The sequence below is a fragment of the Canis lupus genome, chromosome 1 (genome assembly GCF_048164855.1).
Source record: "Canis lupus baileyi chromosome 1, mCanLup2.hap1, whole genome shotgun sequence".
Classification (NCBI taxonomy): Eukaryota; Metazoa; Chordata; class Mammalia; order Carnivora; family Canidae; genus Canis; species Canis lupus.
This window is the reverse complement of record NC_132838.1, coordinates 42,969,477-42,989,112: the sequence shown is the minus strand read 5'-3', so window position 1 is coordinate 42,989,112 and position 19,636 is coordinate 42,969,477. Positions and strand designations below refer to the sequence as shown.

At 43.0% G+C, this 19,636-nt stretch overlaps 1 protein-coding gene and 1 long non-coding RNA gene across 3 annotated transcripts in view; one reads left to right on the top strand and one right to left on the bottom strand.

The window, feature by feature from the left end:
* The window catches only part of ESR1 (estrogen receptor 1), a 290,055-nt gene extending 274,145 nt beyond the window's left edge, over positions 1 to 15,910 (bottom strand). Inside the window, exons 1-2 of one of the 2 annotated variants that reach the window (XM_072828041.1) lie at positions 15,707 to 15,910; positions 13,150 to 13,679 (exon numbers count right to left, since the gene is read on the bottom strand). In XM_072828041.1, coding sequence (XP_072684142.1) covers positions 13,150 to 13,604 — 455 coding nt within the window. In that variant the 5' untranslated portion in view covers positions 13,605 to 13,679; positions 15,707 to 15,910. The remainder of the gene's footprint in view (positions 1 to 13,149; positions 13,680 to 15,706) is intronic. The other variant, XM_072828035.1, reaches the window with a different exon arrangement.
* Positions 13,119 to 19,281, top strand: LOC140634299 (uncharacterized). The gene is made up of 4 exons (XR_012031822.1): positions 13,119 to 13,208; positions 17,084 to 17,251; positions 18,971 to 19,053; positions 19,159 to 19,281. It is a non-coding gene; the product is annotated as an uncharacterized lncRNA (long non-coding RNA).
* The last annotated feature ends 355 nt before the right edge of the window (positions 19,282 to 19,636 follow it).

Here is a 19,636-nt window from a genome sequence, read left to right as displayed (position 1 = left end):
TAAATCCATTTTCCATCAAACTTTTAGATCTCTGCATTCATAGATGGGAGCCCTCCATCAAGTTAAGTGCCCCTCCACAGTTTTCCTAGGAGTCTCTTCTCCATATAAATTCTTAGACCACTATTTTTTAATTGTCTCTACATTTATCATCCTCTTCATTAGTCTATCAGCAACTGGACCAGAGATAAGGTGTCTGATCTCTATAGCTACCAAAGAAGTCAGTACATGACTACAAAGCTGTGATCATCAAGACAGTATGATACTGGCACAAAAACAGAAACATAGATCAATGGAACAGAATTGAGAACCCAGAAATGGGCCCTCAACTCTATGGTCAACTAATATTCAACAAAGCAGGAAAGACTATCCACTGGAAAAAGGACAGTCTCTTCAATAAATGGTGCTGGGAAAATTGGACAGCCACGTGCAGAAGAAAGAAACTAGATCATTCTCTTACACCATACACAAAGATAAACTCAAAATGGATGAAAGATCTAAATGTGAGACAAGAATCCATCAACATCCTAGAGGAGAACACAGGCAACACCCTTTTTGAACTTGGCCACAGCAACTTCTTGCAAGATACATCTATGAAGGCAAGGGAGACAAAGGCAAAAATGAATTATTGGGACTTGATCAAGATAAAAAACTTCTGCACAGCAAAAGAAACAGTCAACAAAACTAAAAGACAACCTACAGAATGGAGAAGATATTTGCAAATGACCTATCAGATAAAGGGCTAGTATCCAAGATCTATAAAGAACATACTAAACTCAACAGCAAAGAAACAAACAATCCAATCATGAAATAGGCAAAAGACATGAACAGAAATTTCACAGAGGAAGATACAGACATAGCCAATAAGCACGTGAGAAAATGCTTTGCATCACTTGCCATCAGGGAAATACAAATCGAAACCACAATGAGATGCCACCTCACACCAGTGAGAATGGGGAAAATTAACAGGACAGGAAACAACAAATATTGGAGAGGATGTGGAGGCAGGGAAACTCTCTTGCACTGTTGGTGGGAATGTGAACTGGTGCAGCCACTCTGGAAAACTGTGTGGAGGTTCCTCAAAGAGTTAAAAATAAAACTGCCCTACGACCCAGCAATTGCACTGCTGGGGATTTACCTCAAAGATACAGATGCAGTGAAATGCCGCAACACCTGCACCCCAATGTTTCTAGCAGCAATGTCCACAATAGCCAAACTGTGGAAGGATCCTCGGTGTCCATCGAAAGATGAATGGATAAAGAGATGTGGTCTATGTATACAATGGAATATTCCTCAACCATTAGAAACAACAAATACCCACCATTTGCTTCGACGTGGATGGAACTGGAGGGTGTTATGCTGAGTGAAGTAAGTCAATGGGAGAAGGACAAACATCATATGGTCTCATTCATTTGGGGAATATAAAAAATAGTGAAAGAGATTATAGGGGAAAGGAGAGAAAAGGAGGGAGGGAGACAGGGACATGAGAGACTCCCTATCCGCAGATTGGTGACATCCGCTGCTGTGCAGGTCATAGCACTCCAGAACCATTGACCTCTTTAGAGAAGCCAGCTCTTCAAAAGACAACAGAAACTACAAGTCGGAATGCCCTCCAACACATTTTGCAGGCAAGCTGGACAGAGCACCTTCATCTGTCCTGAAACAGAGCCACTTTTACTCAGGCTTCCACCTTAAAGCTTAGAAATAATTGAAAGGAAATGTCTAAGGTTTCAAAGACCTAGTGAAATGGATGCCTGTGGAATAGAATGATTCCTCCTCCTCTTGCTCCTCAAAAGAAAATATATATATATATATATAAATAACATTTTTTATCACAGCAAATATCACCAATTTGGGTGATATTTCCCCAAAAGGGAGACAGAACATGAGAGACTCCCTAACTCTGGGATACGAACAAGGAGTGGTGGAGGGAGGTGGGCGGGGGGATGGGGTGACGGGCACTGAGCCGGGCAATTGACGAGATAAGCACTGGGTGTTATGCTATATGTTGGCATATCGAACTCCAATAAAAAAAATATACAAAAAAAGAAGTCAGTACATGATCAACATTTAATAAAACTTGTTGAGTGAGTGAATATACTCACTAAGAAATAATTCTATTAAATTACTCTAACCTATAAAATTAATAAAATCCATAGACAAATTTATCGACAACCATAATGAAAGGCATTCTATGGTGATTTCCAGAACAGAAGTACCCAGAAAAGGTGCTATATGTGCACCATGAACATTTGAGAAAATGCCAGGTGGAAAACCCAGCTAGTAGAGGTTGACATTTGACCTGAACCTTGACTTCTGGTCTAACAGAGACGAGACAAGAAGAAAGAAAGGTACACATTAGAAATGGAAATTACTGTGAAGAAGTGAGAAAGTGCCCCTTAAATATGGCTTCAAACAGGAGCTTCATGGATGAAAGGAGGAGATTAGTCTAAATCAAATTACAAGGACTTTGAATGCCACACTATGGAATATGCATGTGTTCTGTGACTAGTGAGAAGCCACTGGAGGGTTTTAAGCAGACGAAAGATCAAATCAAGTATATACTTTGGGTAGCAAATTGAAAAATCAGAGTTTGAAAGCTTAAAAGCTGAAAAGCCAGTAGGGAACTTATTGCAGCAATAATAGAGAGCTGGCTGTGTGTGCAGAACAGAGAGAATGACGTGAGAGACATTTGAGAAGAAAATTCTTGTCTGTGAGTTTTAAGATGTTATAAATGACTGATACCGCATTTCTGGAAATTACAGCTCTTCAATATAAAAACGCGAGAACCTGTGAACACTTCTCCAAGTTACCTGATAACTTTGCTAGCCATTCCTCAACATCAAACACAGACTTCTTAGAACAAGGCTGGACTTGTTATAAAAAAGCAACTTAGGTGGGGCAGGGAATGGGGTGGGGTTGGGGATACTGGCTGGCTCAGTCAGTAGAGCATGTGACTCTTAATCTCCGGGTTGTGAGTTCTAGTCCCATGTTGAGTGTAGAGATTACTTAAAAATAAAATGTTTAAAAAAAAAGAAGAAGAAGAAGAAGAAGGAAGGAAAGAAAAGAAAAATGGCTTTGGTTTCATCAGTCACAACTTCTGAGCAGCACAAAGAACAAAGAACCAGAAAGCCTCACACCACTGGGGTAACAGTCCCTCACTGGGTGGGGCTAAAACTCATACTGCAAGTCGTGTGGGGCACTCGAGGAGACCTATGTTCACTTCTGAATCAAAGAGTTGCATTTATATACATTCTGTGATTTCAAGGATATGCTTTTAGCAAATGACTCTTGGCAGTCACATGAGGAAATGAGCAGCCATTAGAACTGAACAATGTGGAAAATCTTCACCAAACTGCATCCTGGACCTTCGTGCCCAGGTGGAGTGCCTAGATACCACCAACTTCCCTTATGGATAAATGAGTCTTCTAAAATGCAAAACGTGGCGGTGGGGAGGGAGCATTAAATAGCACACATTTTATTTGCCAAAAAAACTCTGCAAATACTTCATGACAGAAAAAGAGTACACGAGGGGAGCTCTAATTAAGCCTTCCACATCCAAGACTCCAGGGCACTTACCCAACACACAACTGGAAATTTTAGTGCAATTAACTGTACCGATATTTAGGGGCTTAAAGTTGAATAAACAAGCTAGAGTCTGGTGTGTGGCAACTATCAGAAGAATAAAGTAAAGAGAACCCTGGGCAGGGAGGGGGAGGAGCAGGCTGGGGGTAGGGGCAGGGCATAAAGGCTTTAATCACCATCAATCCTTTAAACCCTCATCATGCAGGCTAACTCACATAGGTGTGTGTGCTTCCTAATGGTCTTCTTCCATTTGTCTGCTTGACATCTAGTCAACATCCAATGCACCTGTCTACTTCAAATCTTATTTTGGAAGGATGAGGAGGAGAAGTCAATGTTACGGTCATCCTTCTTCTCAGCACTCCTTTTAACCTCTGCTTCTGAGACCCATGGCCCTGATGAACTGAGACTTGGAAGTCAGGCAGACCGGGTTTAAATAGTCCTCCACAGTGGGTACACAGCAAAATCACCTGGGTGATTCTGGAGTCATTCTTGATTCAAATGTGCAGCCAGCATTGAAAATCCACTTTTGCAGACACACTAGAATGTTAGCTTCCGTCCCTCTTCCTGCTGCGTGTTCCTGTTTTCCAAATCACAGAAAAAATGCCTTCCCTGCCCTCCTCCGTCCATCGTCCATCGGAGCCTCTCCATAAATTGCTTTCCTCAACTTCAACTATTTCCCTCTCTGGGCCTGCTCCAGTCCACGGTACCTGATAGCCCTCACTCTTCTTATTGATTTACTTATTTTTACTTACTTGGAGTTTATTACAATTGCTTTGTTTTGTTTTTCTAGCATAGCACCTGGCACAGATTAAGCATTCCCAGAAAAAATAGCTTCCTGCTTCCTTTAGGTTGGAAAATTTAACTTCTAATCACAATAAGGTATTAAAGTTGGTCCCTTGAAGGCAAAATAAACAAATATAGGGAAGTCACAAACATTCCAGACTCTTAAAGAGCCCTTATATTCACTTTCTTCACTCTAGAATTGCCAATTCCCTCCTACAGGAGCCATAAAAATAATGGCTTGCTATGAGCCCGGCATGTTTTAAAAGTTTGACATCTACGAACTCATTTAATCCCCACAACTACTGAAAGATGTAGGTCCTAATTTGATTGGCATTTTACAGATGAGTAAACCGAGGCACAGTGAGCCACACAGATCATACCCAGGAAGGAGTCAAGTCAGAAACCTAAGCTGCCTGCCTCCCAAACCTGCACTTAACTCACCCTATTACATATTAGCAATTCTCATTATTTGATGACTTTAACGTTCCCATAAATAGTAAATCAGTGAATAATAAACCATTGCTCCAATACAGCCCTGTATTTCCTACAAGCTTCTGATCATACTATCTCCATCAACTAGTCAATACATACCCTCATTTCATGTGTGTTTCTGTTTAAAGATATCTTATTTCACACATACTATTGATTCATTAACATTGAACTCATAGCCAACAGCACTATAACTCAGGCCCAAAATTTATCTAACACACGTACTTTCCACAGCCTTGATCAGACACATCACAGCCTTCTTGCACTTAGGAGCATTAGCCAGCACTTCAGCATTAGGCTTGGGAGTCATTTTAAACAGCAAAGTTACCAGCAAAAAGCACAAAAATTTAAAAACAAAAACAAAAAACGTGGCACCACACAGACCTGAACAGGATACTTGTTTACAACAGAAGATCTGACACAAGAAGGCAGAGAGTCACCTTGTTTGACCTCATCTGGGAACATGCATGTCAGATGACTCAAATTTTTCACTACTCTCCACATGTCTGAGAATGATGCAGAAAGTGCCATGAATTCTGATTTGGGGGTTACAAATAAATTTTAGTGAGGAGGCAACTTCGTAAAGATGGAATCTGCAAATAATGGGAATCAACTGTATGTGGAATACCCGTTGGATTTCTAAAAGTAGAAACTTTTATTCCTGAGAGAGGGGTATTCACAAATTCCCCATATTCCTCCAATCCTATCTAAAGATCCACTCTTGACAGGCCATTTTCCCACGAAGCAACCTGAGCGAATCACTATTGGTGCTTCCTACCTGGCACCGGCCATTCACTCAGCTAAAAGTTGCTCAAGACTTCCATGTGCCATGCACTGCTAAGAGCTGAGAGAAATGTAGTGAATAAGATATGGTCTCTGTCTGGACCAATGCTCAGGGATTAGAATTAAGAGAGTTCCAAAGGTCCCACAAGTTTTCCAGATAACTAAAGAAAATAAGTTCTCAATGTAACTAAATTGTATCTTGTACTCAAATTAAAATGTACATCCTTTCTCTCTGGATTGCTTGAAATATTCCAGCAGAAATAAATACAACCATTTTTATGGTCTTCCAAGAAAAAACAGATGTAACAGTTAACATAATGGACCCCTAAAATCAACTATGTTTCTGACAATGTTGTATTGTGAAAATCTTACAAAAGCAAAAAGCAAAAACAAAACAAAAAAAAAACACAATTTAAAATACTCTCCTCATACAAATAAAATGAATCACGGATGTACCACCTTTGCCTGTTGGAAAAGAACAATTTTTTTGTTTTTGTCACCAGAATCGGAAGTTCCAATCAGCTTCAACTGCCACATGGATCTAGAACCCTGAAACAGGAGAGAGTGGTCCAGGTTGCACTTCACCAAATATACATTCAGAAGACTGGGGCCTTAGGACTCTACCCATTCATGCAAGGAGATTCCTGGCAACTGTGTGCTAACACTGATACGTGAACTGCTCAGAATATAAAAATGCATTCTATTTCACCTATGCCACTGATAAGCTACACAATTTCACAATTTCAAGGTAGTCAAATGAATGAATCCATGAATGAGTTGTCAAAGCAATTCCACTAAGTGAAAATTTCTTCCTGTTCTGTTTTGTCTTAAACTTAGAGACGAGAGAAAAAATGCTTTTAAAACTTTTAATGTAGGGACACCTGGGAGACTCAGTGGTTAAGCGTCTGCCTTTGGCTCAGGTCGTGATCCCAGGGTCCTGGGATCGGATGAGTCCCACATCCGGCTCCCCGCAGGAGCCTGCTTCTCCCTCTGCCTGTGTCTCTGCCTCTCTCTCTCTGTGTGTCTCTCATAAATAAAAAAATAAAATCTTTGAAAAAAAAAAAAAACTTTTAATGTAGCTAATGCTATTCTGGGTGATACTTAACACCCCTGGCTTTTCCATGCTAGGTAGGAACTCTATTGAACCCTGTTCCAAATTTCATTAAAATAACAGATGAAACAGGTCAATAAAGAAATAAACCAGGAAAAGGTGGAAGAAAAAAATCTGGGAATACTTAGACGGGGCAACTAAAACAAGAAAAAAGAAAAAAAAAAGGAAGAAAGGAAGGAAGCAAGCTTGATAGGGGAAAAGAAGCCAAAAGGAGTTTAAAGAACCTTAGAAAACAAAGCAAAGAGAAAAGAAAATATGAGAACGGACTACCACGAAAAAAATTCAGCAGAGGAAAGAGGTAATATGCCAACGTAAAAATTACTATTTCTAACATCATTTAGTTGCAGGAAATTAAAAGAAAATTGTCTTTTACTTGCAGGGTCTCAGAAAAAAATCTCAAGTCTTTCGATGAGAAAAGTGAGTCCAGTTGCCAAGAACACTGCCCAAGAAGCAGTGCCCAGCACGCCCGCGTCGGCTGCGGGCTGCCAGGCCCTCCGCGCACCGCCGGGGGAACAGGGAGGAGCACCCCCGGGAGGATGCAGGCTGGAGTGGGAGCAGGGAGCCCAGGGAGGCTTTGGGACCAGACAGCTCTGCAGCTTCTGAGAGCTCGATGGACGATGGATGTGAGTGTGTGAACACTAAATCACAGAGGCCATTTGCTCCCCCTAGGAACTAACTACATTTGGGGAACTCTCAAAAAAGAAGAACCCGATCTGGGTTTACCCAGGACTTATTTGGAAATATCTAATCCTGAACATTTTTCAGTTAGCTTCATTAGCTTTAAGTGAATGTCTATAATTTTCCCAAGGCATAATTCACAGAACGTAGAAAAATACATGACAAAGTAGCCTACTATCTCACCCACGGTAACACATTTCATTAAAGCAGATGTTATGGGAGTAGACTGAGGACCTAATTTTGTCCATCTAAAAAGGAGACATAAAAAAAAAAATCCAGGCTTGTTTGGAGTTTTCTTTTTAAATTTCTCATGTAGTACTTATTAGAATTATGGTATTAATATTACTGATAACATCAGTAATTGACTATTACTCAATTGACATTGATTGTTTCTTAAATTATAACTACGCAAAAATAGATGAAGTACATTAAAAGGATTTGATTTCTGAGTAGGATACACATCTCCAGGCTATATAACAGGCATCTAGAACTACTGCCTACCACAGTGGACACCAGTACTTTCTTGCCACCACTGTCACCATTCTCATCCTCACCACCACTATGATTCCTCCGTCATCCCACCATATCACTTACAAGTGTCAGTCACCTCGTTTTCTATTTGACCTAGCTTCTTGAAATTATTACTTTACCAAACTACATAAAATTTCATCAATTGGGACCAAAATACTTGTCTTTTCTATCTTTCATATATTTAATAGGTTCTAAACATACACATATGATTGAAAATGTTGATTAATGCCAAGCTTCCCTCAGAATCCCTAATAACATCCTGCAAAGTGCAGAACTCGGTAATTATGGTTTCTTCCCTCTCGAGATCGAGAATATCATAAAGGTGCATCCTTAACCTCCAGCCCACTGAAGTCTTCAGATTTCAGAGGGCAGCAGGAGGTTATGTGTTAGGAGCGCAGCAGGGAACAGCTCACACACACCTTTTTTTAAAAGGGGTATGATCTATCAACTCATTGGCAGAGTTTAAAATCTAAAACAAAACTATTTGATGGCTTTGATGGGCTGCCTCATTTCTATAAAATCCCTCACAGTTTCACTTTGGTTGCTTTGTGTTTGAGTGGCTGTATTTTGGGGATTTATAAATCATCTTTCTCTGGAGTGTGCATCTTGGTTCTGAACAGTTGTGGCTATCCTGTTTTCCTTCTTCAAAAAGCAAACGGAGTCTTGGAATTAAACTAAATGACTAACTTGTCCTATCCATTCAATGTATCCTGTAAAAGGAGGGAACACACTTAGTATGCTGCTCCTTGTACTGCGTTCTTCTAAAGTTACATTAAAAATAATACTGATGTCACAAGGAGGAGTCAGATGTATTCATTTTGTGCTGAGTGGGTATTTTAGAAAAAAATATAATTACAATTATAAATTTCCTTATGTAAAACTATTTTCATATAATCAGGGTTTTGATTTTTTTAATGTATCTACAAATAAATGTTATTTATGATAACCCAGGCTGCAAACAAATGTTGTAGATTTTAATAAAGATTTTATTTAAATTTGACTTCCACAGAAAATGATTTCACATTGTCATTAATTAATATTTGTAATGAAACTCCTGAGCACTTAAATCTTTCCTTTCCTACTATCTTTTAGCTTGCAAAAGCACTGGAATGAATATTAATATGTGAAAGAAATAATAAAATGTTGAATGCTTGTGTAGCTTATGTACTACCTTCCTATACATGATCCACTTGACAAAATTATTAATATCTTATCATTAACAGAAACCATGTCATCTTTTATACGTTTTCCTATATCTGTTGTTCCTGTCATTGTTGATATCTTGCCCCTGTCTTTTATGTTCTTAAAACAATAAGAAACCCAAATGCTAAATCTGAATTTTCCCAAACGATGAATGTCATATCCGAAATACATTCACAAAAGCAATCCAAGGATCCAAATTAAATGAGTGTGAGAAAGAAGATTAGAATAAGTGGCAATTATCCTTCAGGGGCTTTCTACCAAACAGGTACAAGCCACATGGAGTAGGTGAAAATGAAACGGGGATTCAAGATGTGAATCCATTTTTCAACCTAAAATACACTCATTCCCAAGGCAATATGTGGTTCCTTCCCTAAACCAACACAAAATGTCAGGTGAGCAGTAACAACTCAAATGAATGAAATAAGTAAGAACAGACAGAAAGAGTGCTAAAATATCACCGAAATACAAGGAAAGAATTACTGGAAACTTGAAAACTAGCTCTTCAAATCTCTCTCTAGAAATGAGCCTTATTTAAAGTTGAGACATCGTTTTTAAATGATCGCCAATGAACACATATTCATTCAAAATATGCATACAGCCAACAGGCAAATTCCTACGACATTGATTTTGATGCTAAAGATCTGTGTGTTTGTCAAGTTTTGGGGGGAGAAGTGGGTACAATTTAGCCTTTAAGAATACTGAGTAGTTAAAAAAACAAAACAAACAACAACAACAACAAAAAGAATACTGAGTAGTAAAACTGAAATGAACACGGAGCACTAAATACTTAATTTGAATTTTTAAAAACACGGTGGAAATAATTATATTTCATCTTTAGTTTTATTTAAACCTCCTAAGTTGTTTGAACACTAAGAAGGAACTGAGGATAAGGCAATTCTCAGTTACCTTCATCAGGAAATTTTAAGTAATACACCTTGCAAAGCCACAGCATGCGTGCTTACAATGTATCCCCTCTCAACAATTTGTTGGGGCACATGACAATCTTCCTCACATATGCCCAGGGCAGTTTTACCTATTGCATTTCTTTATACGGATATGGCTGGACATTATGGCCATTAGAATAAAGTAACCATAGCATCTTAATGCTAAATAATATGAACTTCACATAAATTCTCTGAACATGCCAGTGGGACATTCAAGTAGACAATTCACATGACAACATCATTTTACAAATGGAAAAGTTAAGAATTAGAAGTAATAAAGCTTACTCCAACTGGCCTGAAGACATCAGCTAATTTATAGGGGGAAAATAAAATAAAGACAAGCAAGATACCTTTTTGGTTTGTGTAGCTAAAACAACTAGTCACTTACCTAAATTTTTTTTGTTTTTTACTGACCATAACATGTTAGGCCTCCAACTTTCAAATGTCCATGGTAAGAAATACATTTTATATCGGAGTCAGCACATAAAAGCATATATAATTAAAACAAATTTTCAGGAAACAAAATCCACCCTTACTAAATATTATGCCCTCCGATATTTTTTATTATATTCTTTTCTATTTTATTCCTTAAAAAGAAAAAAAAAAGTGTTCCAGACTCACTAAGCTGATTTCATGATCCCCTGGATCATAACAAGCAGTTTGAAAACGCTGCTTTCAACCCCCAAAACTTTGATAACTACTGAAGACAACAGATGGTTTCTAAAAGAGCTTAATCGATTTTTTTCTTTTTACCCAGAGTTATTCAAACAGGAAAACTGAGAGGGCAAAAATACTAAATAACATCTGTCCATTTGAAACAACACTTGTATAGTGTCAACTCGTCCTCCCTGGTTACCCAGAAGCCAAATTCAAACCAAAGAATAAGGATGCTATAGGAAATAAACTGCAAAGGGAAAATCATTCTAAAACTGAGTTTCCACATTAAAATCCAATGTATGAGTTTTTAACTTTATTATTGAAGTTCCAGATCATTTTTTTCATTATCCTAAACATATTTGAATATCATCTAATGCAAAAAGTTTAAGATGGGGCATATTATAGTGATATTATTTGCCACTGGGATGATGGAACAATTTTGAATTAAATGTGGTCCCCTCTTTATTTGACCATGCTCACTTTGTAATTATTAGCAAGCAGTAAATAATCCACCGAGGAGCAGTCTCATTAGCACCCATTGAAATTCAGTAGGATTAATTTGCAATAAAAGAACTGAAAATTAAATGGAAAAGAAAATAGTTTCTGTAGTCCACCATAAGGTTATGGAATTCACATCATACCAGTGCCTTCCTTCACATCAAGGAGTTTAAAAGGTTGTGTGAATAAGACTTAATTGTTATATTTTGTTCTCACACTTAAAAAAAAAGTGAGCAGAATGAATTCTATTTCTCTTTCCATTTTAAGCCTGAATTTTAACAAGTAAAATGAATTTGAAATATGCCAACTTTTTAAAAGTTTTGTTCATTCTTCATCTTTTAAGTGATAACTCAGTCTGAACCTGTCTGGCTGTGGGATGCTCTAAAGTCCTACGAGAAGGCCAAAGGTTATGGGGTATGTTCAGATACCCGAAGAGTGTGCCCTTTGATATTCTCTGGGGCCAACCTGCACCTTCTTCCTGTTTCTTCTGCTATGAATATCTCTGGAAATAGAACAGTGAATAGAAAAGGGTCCACGGCCTGCAATGCAGAAGAAGGGTCCAGGTGAGAGCGGGAGGCAAGTGCAGACACCAGTCTGCAGTCTGGCTGTGCCCAACTCAGCACCCAGCCACGTGGGTGCCCTGAGGCTTTGCAAACCCACTCCAGAGTATATCTGGCCATTGGGTGCCTAGGGCACAGGTGTTCATCAGAATCATCCACCTAAGCCCTCCCCGAGGAGGTCCATCAAGAAGAGAACAGAGAAACTGTCCAAGGTAGGTAATGGGAGAGGAGAGGGGAGGGGAGTATAAAATCCTTGGAGGTGGGGGTGGGGGGACATAAGGACACAAAACACTGGCCACTCAAGCCACAAACGTGTCCTGTGTGTGCTGGGCTTACTAACACTTCGACAGCAACCAAGAGGCACAGAATCGCGCGCTGACCCAGAACACCATTCCCGGGGCACGCTCTGCCGGGTAGGCCAGAACTGTAACTTCGCTGGCAGGGGAGTTATTTCAAAACACTCCTCGATGCGGCATGTTTTAAACTCACAAGACACCTATAAATTTTCGGCTGTCAGTAGTCCTATGCCAACAATCTGCTCCGCCACGGACCCAGCCAGATAACTCAGAAATCAGAAACTCGTTAAGTAAGACTCCTTCAACTCCTCTACGGCTCTTCTAAGGAGCGCGTTGCAATCCTAAAGCCCCGGAGCTTGGGATGGAGAGGAAGGGGGGGGGGGGGGGGAGTAAGTGCTAGCATTGCTTACTAAAACAAACAAACAAAAACAAACAAAAAACCATTGTCATCATACTAATAGCGCGCATATTTCCAATCAGAAATGCTGGATGAAAGAAGATTTCGCAAGCACATTAAAGCCATTTCAAAAAAATAATAATAAATTAAAATGAGCTCCGCTAAACCCCCCCACCCACCCCAGACACACAGACACACACACACACCCCTCCAACCTTAAATACCAAAGCGGGGCATTCACTAGGAACTCCAAGAGCTTTGCGTTTATTTGCTTTGGGGTCTTTTTCCCCTTCCCGCCCCCCGCCCCCCCAAAAAATAAGCGCAGCTCTGCACGGTTTTCCAGAATGAGTTTGGAAGCCCATGGGTTTTCAGATTTGCCGCTCATGCAGATGGGGGGGTGGGGGTGGGGGTGGAGAATACAGTTTTCTTCCTGCTGCCAAGCGAGAGAACTCGGCTCTCGGAAGACGGGCGAAGTCTCCTCCGCCCCCCGGCCCCCGGCCCGCTGCCCCGCGCCCGGCCCCGCGGGCCCCACGGCCCCGCGGCCTGCGGCCTCCCGCGCGGCGGCCCCGTGGCTGTGGCTGCTCCCGGCCGCGGGGGCGCAGCTGCCCCCCCCACGAGGCGCGGGCGGCGCGGATACCTGTAGAAGGCGGGCGGGCCGGCCTGGCGCACCGCGTAGCCGCTCGGCTCGTTCTCCAGGTAATAGGGCACCTGCTGGCCGTGGGGGTGCAGGAAGGACGAGAGCTGAGGCGGCGGGTGCAGCAGCACCGGCGGGCTCGGGGACATGCTGTTGAGCGGCGGGAAGCCCCCCAGGCCGTTGGCGCCGAACGCCGCGGCCGCCACCGCCTCGGACCCGGGGCCGTAGCCGAGGCCCGACTGGCCGTAGAGGGGCGCGGGCGCGGCGGGCGCGGCGTTGAAGTCGTAGGCGCCCGCCTCGGGGTAGTTGTACACGGCGGGCTTGCTGCTGTCCACGTACACCTCGCCCAGGGGCCGCTCCAGGGGGATCTTGAGCTGCGGGCGGTTCAGGGAGTCCAGCTCGGGCCCTTGGATCTGGTGCAGCAGGGCCATTCCGGACGCCTTGGTGTGGAGGGTCATGGTCACGGTCCGCGGCGGCGGGCAGGGCGCGCTCCGTCCCCGGGCGCGGCGGGCGCTCAGCAGCCGGCCGGCCACCTGGAAGAAGAGCACAGCCCGCTGTTAGAGGCGGCGCCGCGCGGGTCCCGCGGCGGAGCGAGCCGCGGCCCTGCCCCTGCCCCTGCCCCTGCCCCTGCCCCTGCCCCGGGAGCCGGAGCCCGCGCGTCCCGCGGAGCCGCGCTGCGGGGCTGCCGGGCTGCCGGGCGCGCTCAGCCAACTCCCGGCTCCGCGTCTCCAACTTTAAGTACCGGTCTCCCGCGCTCATATGCATTACAAAGGTGCTGGAAGCCGGCCAGGGGCTGTTGCCTTGCACTGACATTGGTTTAAACATCACTCCCGGGCGGGCGCGCAACTCGTTTTGGAGCGATCCCAAAAAAACCAGCTTCCCTGAACTTTACTTTACTGGTCGCTGCTGCAGGGAGGCTACATTTCACGGCAGGAGGGCGGGGGCGCAGAAGGATCTCCTAAAGGTGGCCTGGGGATGACGACGTGTACAACAAACTCGCAAGACCAAGGCAGGGGCCGGCTTTCTCCACCGCGCTGCCTTATGTGCCCCATGCCAGACTCCAATCTATCTCTGTTTGTCTCTCTTTCTGTTTGATCCACTCTCCTAGTTGGCTGGAAATATGTAGTGTGTACATAGAATGACCCTGGGGAGGGCCACTCTGTAACTGAGATATGGCAGATAGAATGGGGTGTGCGGTTGCATGTGCAGCCAGCCACAGACAGCTATATTTAGCAGCTGCAGGGACTGAGAGGAGAGAGACATCTGGGGAGAAGAGGGGAGGAGATTCAAGGTGCACCTGTAGGAAGAGCCGCACTTTGCAATCAGCAGAGTGATACCAGCCCTCAGTTTCCTCATCTGCAAAATTCCCCTAGAGTGGTCCCTCCTAGCCAGGACCTTTCTGAGATGCTCCCAGCCTGACTTGTATGTTTGTGTTGGACCGCGGTACTGTACTTGCTCCCATTATGAATTCTCATGTGAATGATGATTCACAAAAACCTTTGGTTAGGCACACATGGGTGTTCGTGTCTTCCACAGGTTATGCAACCAAAACTTCAGAAAGCTAAATACGAAATGTGACCTTTTCATACAAAATGTAACCTCAGTTCATTAACCGGATCTTTGGCCACTATGTTACACTGTTGGTCTAACCAACAAATTCGGAAATGCAATGCTACGTTTCTGTTCTTTATTCCTGCAATTCAACCTTCTCCATTCACTTGGCTAGGATATGCAGAGTCAGATATTCAGATGAAAAAGGAATAGAAAAAAGTTTTGAACTGAATTAAACTCTAAACATGCACACCAACACAATATATATGTACGTATTCACACAAGAGGTGGCAAATATATTGTGCACCCACAATCTTGGAGAGTCTATACTTTCCTAATAAACTTCCCTTGCCCCAGCCTAATAGACTCTGATACAACTATCTGATATGACCATTAATGCTTTGCTTTAATTGCTATCCCAAACACCCAACAGACTACCTAACAAACATTCATGGCACACATAAATGCCACGGTTACTGTGACTAACAATATTTTTAAAAATCTTTTTATACTAATAACTACACATTTTACCTGGTTCTTACAAGAACAAACAGACCATTTCTGGACAGTATGCAGAGTCGTTGGTTTAATAGGAAGACAAAATTGAGCTTAGCATCAATAACCATAGATTGTAAGCAAAAAAAGGGTTAAAAACACATTAGGTAAATCACAGATATTTCTCTTTATGGCCAGCAACCATTACTTTCCAAAGCAATTTTTTTTTTACAGATGATTTCGTTCCCATAAATCACACTTTCAATTTTCAAATGTCTTTTCTAAGCACATACAAAAAGCACTTCATAGGGTTCTTAAAAATCTGCACCCACCAAATTATACATAAATTACACAAAGAATCCTACAAGTCCTGGAAGAAAAAGGAGATGCACACATAGACCCACTGAAAACAGCAAATCCTCATCTCCCTGCTAGGATACAGACACTGGCCAGAAAGGTAAGTTGCTTTCTCAAAATGCTAAAGCTACAAAGAGAGAAATCAAAACAATCCTACCCTGCTGGATCAAGAGCGTCTTTCCAGAAATGTTCCATGGGCTTGTAGAAGTCAAGGGCTGAGGCAGTGAGAAGGAAGGAAGGAATGTGCTCGCATGTGCGTGTAGCTCCGTGTGTGAGCGAGGCAGAGCGTGTGTGGATGTGTTTGTGTGTGGAATGGCAGGGATTCGGGAAGCAGCCAGTAGGCAGGGCACTTGGCAGCCCCTCCCGACAAACACAGCAGCTGGGCTGCTGCAGGGAGCTGGATGAATGGCAGTGGGGAGTAAGGAGAAGCTTGCTGTCTGCTCATGGAGAGCAGAGTGGCACAGCTAGAGTCAGCGTTATTGGGGAGAAACAAAACCCCAGCCCCATTTGCTCCTTATCCTTGGAGCCTGGAAAGCACCCCGTGCTTTCTGCTGCCACCCTATGCAAGAGGGAAAACAGGCTTGCTGTAAATCATAGGCTTATGGCTAAAATAGAATGCCAGTCAAAAGTGTATGAATATCAAGTTTACAAAATGTGACATGGGCGGTTTTTCCTGAAGAATATAATTTAACAATAAAAGCCTCTGGAATACACTTGGATCAAATGCCTTGCTGGCCCCAGCCCCCTAGTCTCTGAACAGACACACTATTGCCGTGCCTCCGATTGCACCAGGAAACCAGACTTTGGAATAAATGTTTTGGCATTCTAGGGATGTGTTTCCAGCTGAAATGTAATACTCCTCCACCTCGTTAACCAAAGCCACAAACCTTTCCACGAATAGCTCAGTTGACTGCTTTCTGTAAACATATGACAAAAAATATATATTATTGAAAGCCTAGGGTATGAAGATAAGACAAAGGTGGACACCTCTGTTTTAAACTGATTTTAGGCTCTCTGGGTGTGCTGGCATTGACCATGGAGAGCAAGGGTCTCTCACTTCAAAGAGGTGCCCTGCCTGGATGGATCCACCTGGTCCTCAACTTTTCTCCTGACCATGGTACTAACAACACAATAATAAGGTGGCTCCCTTTTTTGCCCTCACCCAAGGTCCCAGGACACGTGACGCCTAGTGGAACCTTTGTTGCCAGACATTAGTCATGGCCTTGGGTATTAAATAACTCTCATCACAATGCCAGGAGTGGCCAGTCTCTGGCCCTGGGACCCTACGCAGTTACCGAGGTATTATGAGTGGCTCTGGAGAGCAGTGCAAAGAAAGAAGTAAAAAGTTATATAAAACAGAGTTACAAAAATGTTAATGTCATGTTGCAAACATATCTTTCATGCTTTAAAAGACCCAAAACGTTGCAATATTAGAGCAGAGAAGCAGCTCCCTCCACAATCAGCTGTAAAGACAAATATTGAAAAGACAGTTACACTTCTTCGGTGACAGTGGCGAATCCCAACTCCCCCTTAGGTTAACGGTGGCCCCCATGCACTGGGCCAGTCCAAAACTGTGCAGGAAGGAAGAAGGGAAGGAAGGCGAGGGGGAAAAAGAAGGAAGAAAGAAAAGAAAGAAGGAAAAATGAAGGAGACTCTGTAAATAATCTTCCTAGACTTTGATTTGCTGAGAGCAGCAGTGAAGGTGAGTCCACTAAAGGCAGTTTTCTTGACTGCTCTCTCTCCAGCCTTCTCTTCCTTCTTCCTGGTCAGCTCCACCTCCCAGGCTTGGGGACAGGGTCGGGGGAGGTACTGCACCTTGCCGGTTTTCCTTTGCTGCTTCTGGGAAACTCCAGGGCATCCAGCTCCCAGCTCTCTGCTCCCCCCTTCCCTCTCCACGGGGTCCCGCTGCAGGTGCTCAGGTGCTCACCCACTGTCACGACTGCCCGGTCCTGGCAGGTGAAGAAGGGGCGGCTCTCGCTCTCGCTCTCTCTCCCGCTCCACCGCCGAGTATATCTCCGGACCCACTTTTCCAGCGTCTCCTGGGCATTTCTGGCTGGCTCGAAATATGAGTCATCATGCTCTCTCCCACAAACATGACGTCCTTCTCAACCCTGGACTATGAACAGCATCCCTGTCCCTCCGGTCGGTCACCGGACGACAGTCTCCCAGTCTTCTGGGATGGCTGTCTCTCCCTCCCTGGCCTTCCACATTGCCACATTGCTGAGCATTCTAGAAGAGCTGCCTCTCCCCGTCCCTCCGCTTCCATCAGGCTTCTTCGGCTGGCATTACCTTACTCGTTACAAGAGCCTCCTAGGGACCTGTCTGCCTCTCTATTCCCCCTACTTCTTAAATCCTGCTGCCTTTTAGCTCCGAGGATCTCATTGCTTCAGGATCCATCCTCTGAGGAGCTGGCTCTAGCCCTTCCCCAGCTCATAGCTCTCCCGGGGGCTCAGGCCTTCCTCCTGCCTCCTGTACCTCCTCTAACAACTTGTAGACAACTTGTACCCCGTGCTGCAAACACCCCCCCTTCCCCCAGCGCGCTGAGCACTCACAGCTTTCCTGATGACATCCTCTCTGCCTACAACCCCTGTTTCGGTGGTTTGTCAGGGGCCAGCACACTCGTTTTCAAGGTCCGGGCCAAATCCTACCACAACCGTAAAGTCTTTCTTTATTCCTTCTTAAAAGGAGTTTCCTCTCCACTGAACACCAATGATATTCTCACACATTTATTACAATCTTCTTTAAATGGGTTATTAATAGGGGCACCTGGGTGGCTCAGTGGTTGAGCATCTGCCTTTGGCTCAGGTACTGATCTCAGGGTCCTGGGATTGAATCCCACATCAGGTTCCCTGCAGGAAGCCTGCTTCTCCCTCTGCCTATGTCTCTGCCTCCCTCTCTGTGTCTCTCATGGATAAATAAAATCTTTTTTTAAAAAGAGTTATTAATATGTTTTTTAATATGTTAAAAACTCCCCCCTGTCCTGCTCAGAAGCTCCTTGAGAACAAGGCCCGTATAGAATAGAATTATTTGGGAATTTGCTGAGTGCCTAGCACTGTGCCTGGTCATATCAGGTCATCAAATATTGGCTAATTTATTAATCCAGATACTTAGATGAATAAAACAGTATCACATTTATCTGATAACCATCTCTAAAAGCCAAATTTCCATGTCACATTCTACCATTTTCAAAAGTGTTTTTGCCAAATGATTATCTTTGTATCCTCATACTGTCTGAAGCCATAAAGTCAAAATTCAAATTCATACCATCTTGAAGATTAAGCCTGCAATTCTTGGCAGCATGACTCACAAGAGAGCTCTGAATTTTTAGTTCGTAACCAGATAATACTATGACCAAACATAGTTTCTTCTCTAGCTCCATTAAAAGCTTTTTACATTTACAAAAACATTATTCCCCCAACAGAAACATGAAAGGAAATAAATGTGGAATTATTTCCAAAACAGCTTATAGTACTAGAGATGGTTCCTTCACTCCAAGACATGAAGGTATGGCTGTGTCTAAACTGATCATTACTTTGATTAAAAATTCTCTGTTTAGGGGTGTACCTAGGTGGTTCAGGCAGTTAAGTATCTGACTTGATTTCGGCACAGGTCAAGATATCAGGGTCGTGAGATCGACTTGAAGCCCCACATCAAGTTCCATGCTGGGTATGGAACCTACTTGGGATTCTCTCTCCCTCTCCTTCTGCCCTCCCCGACTTGTGCACGCTCTCTAAATAAAATTAATAAAGAATAAAAAAAATTAAAATGCTCTGTTTGGGAGCTTGTCTTTGTGCATTTATTTGACACCATTCATTTTCCTCCAAAGTAAAAGAAAAAGGAACTGTCTTTTAAGTTTTGCTCATTTTAAAAAGAATTCAGCCTATTTGTTTTAAGGGTTTTGGTGCTCTTAGACTTTTTACAGCTGACCTTCGAATTTTGTATATGCAGTGAAATGCACATATTTTCATGTGTACAGTTGGTGAGTTAAATAAATGGGCATGCCCTCGTAACAATCATCTCAGTGAGGTGACAGAGTATTTGCAGAACTTCCATGAAAGTTCCCTTCATGCCCTGCCCTGGTTGACCC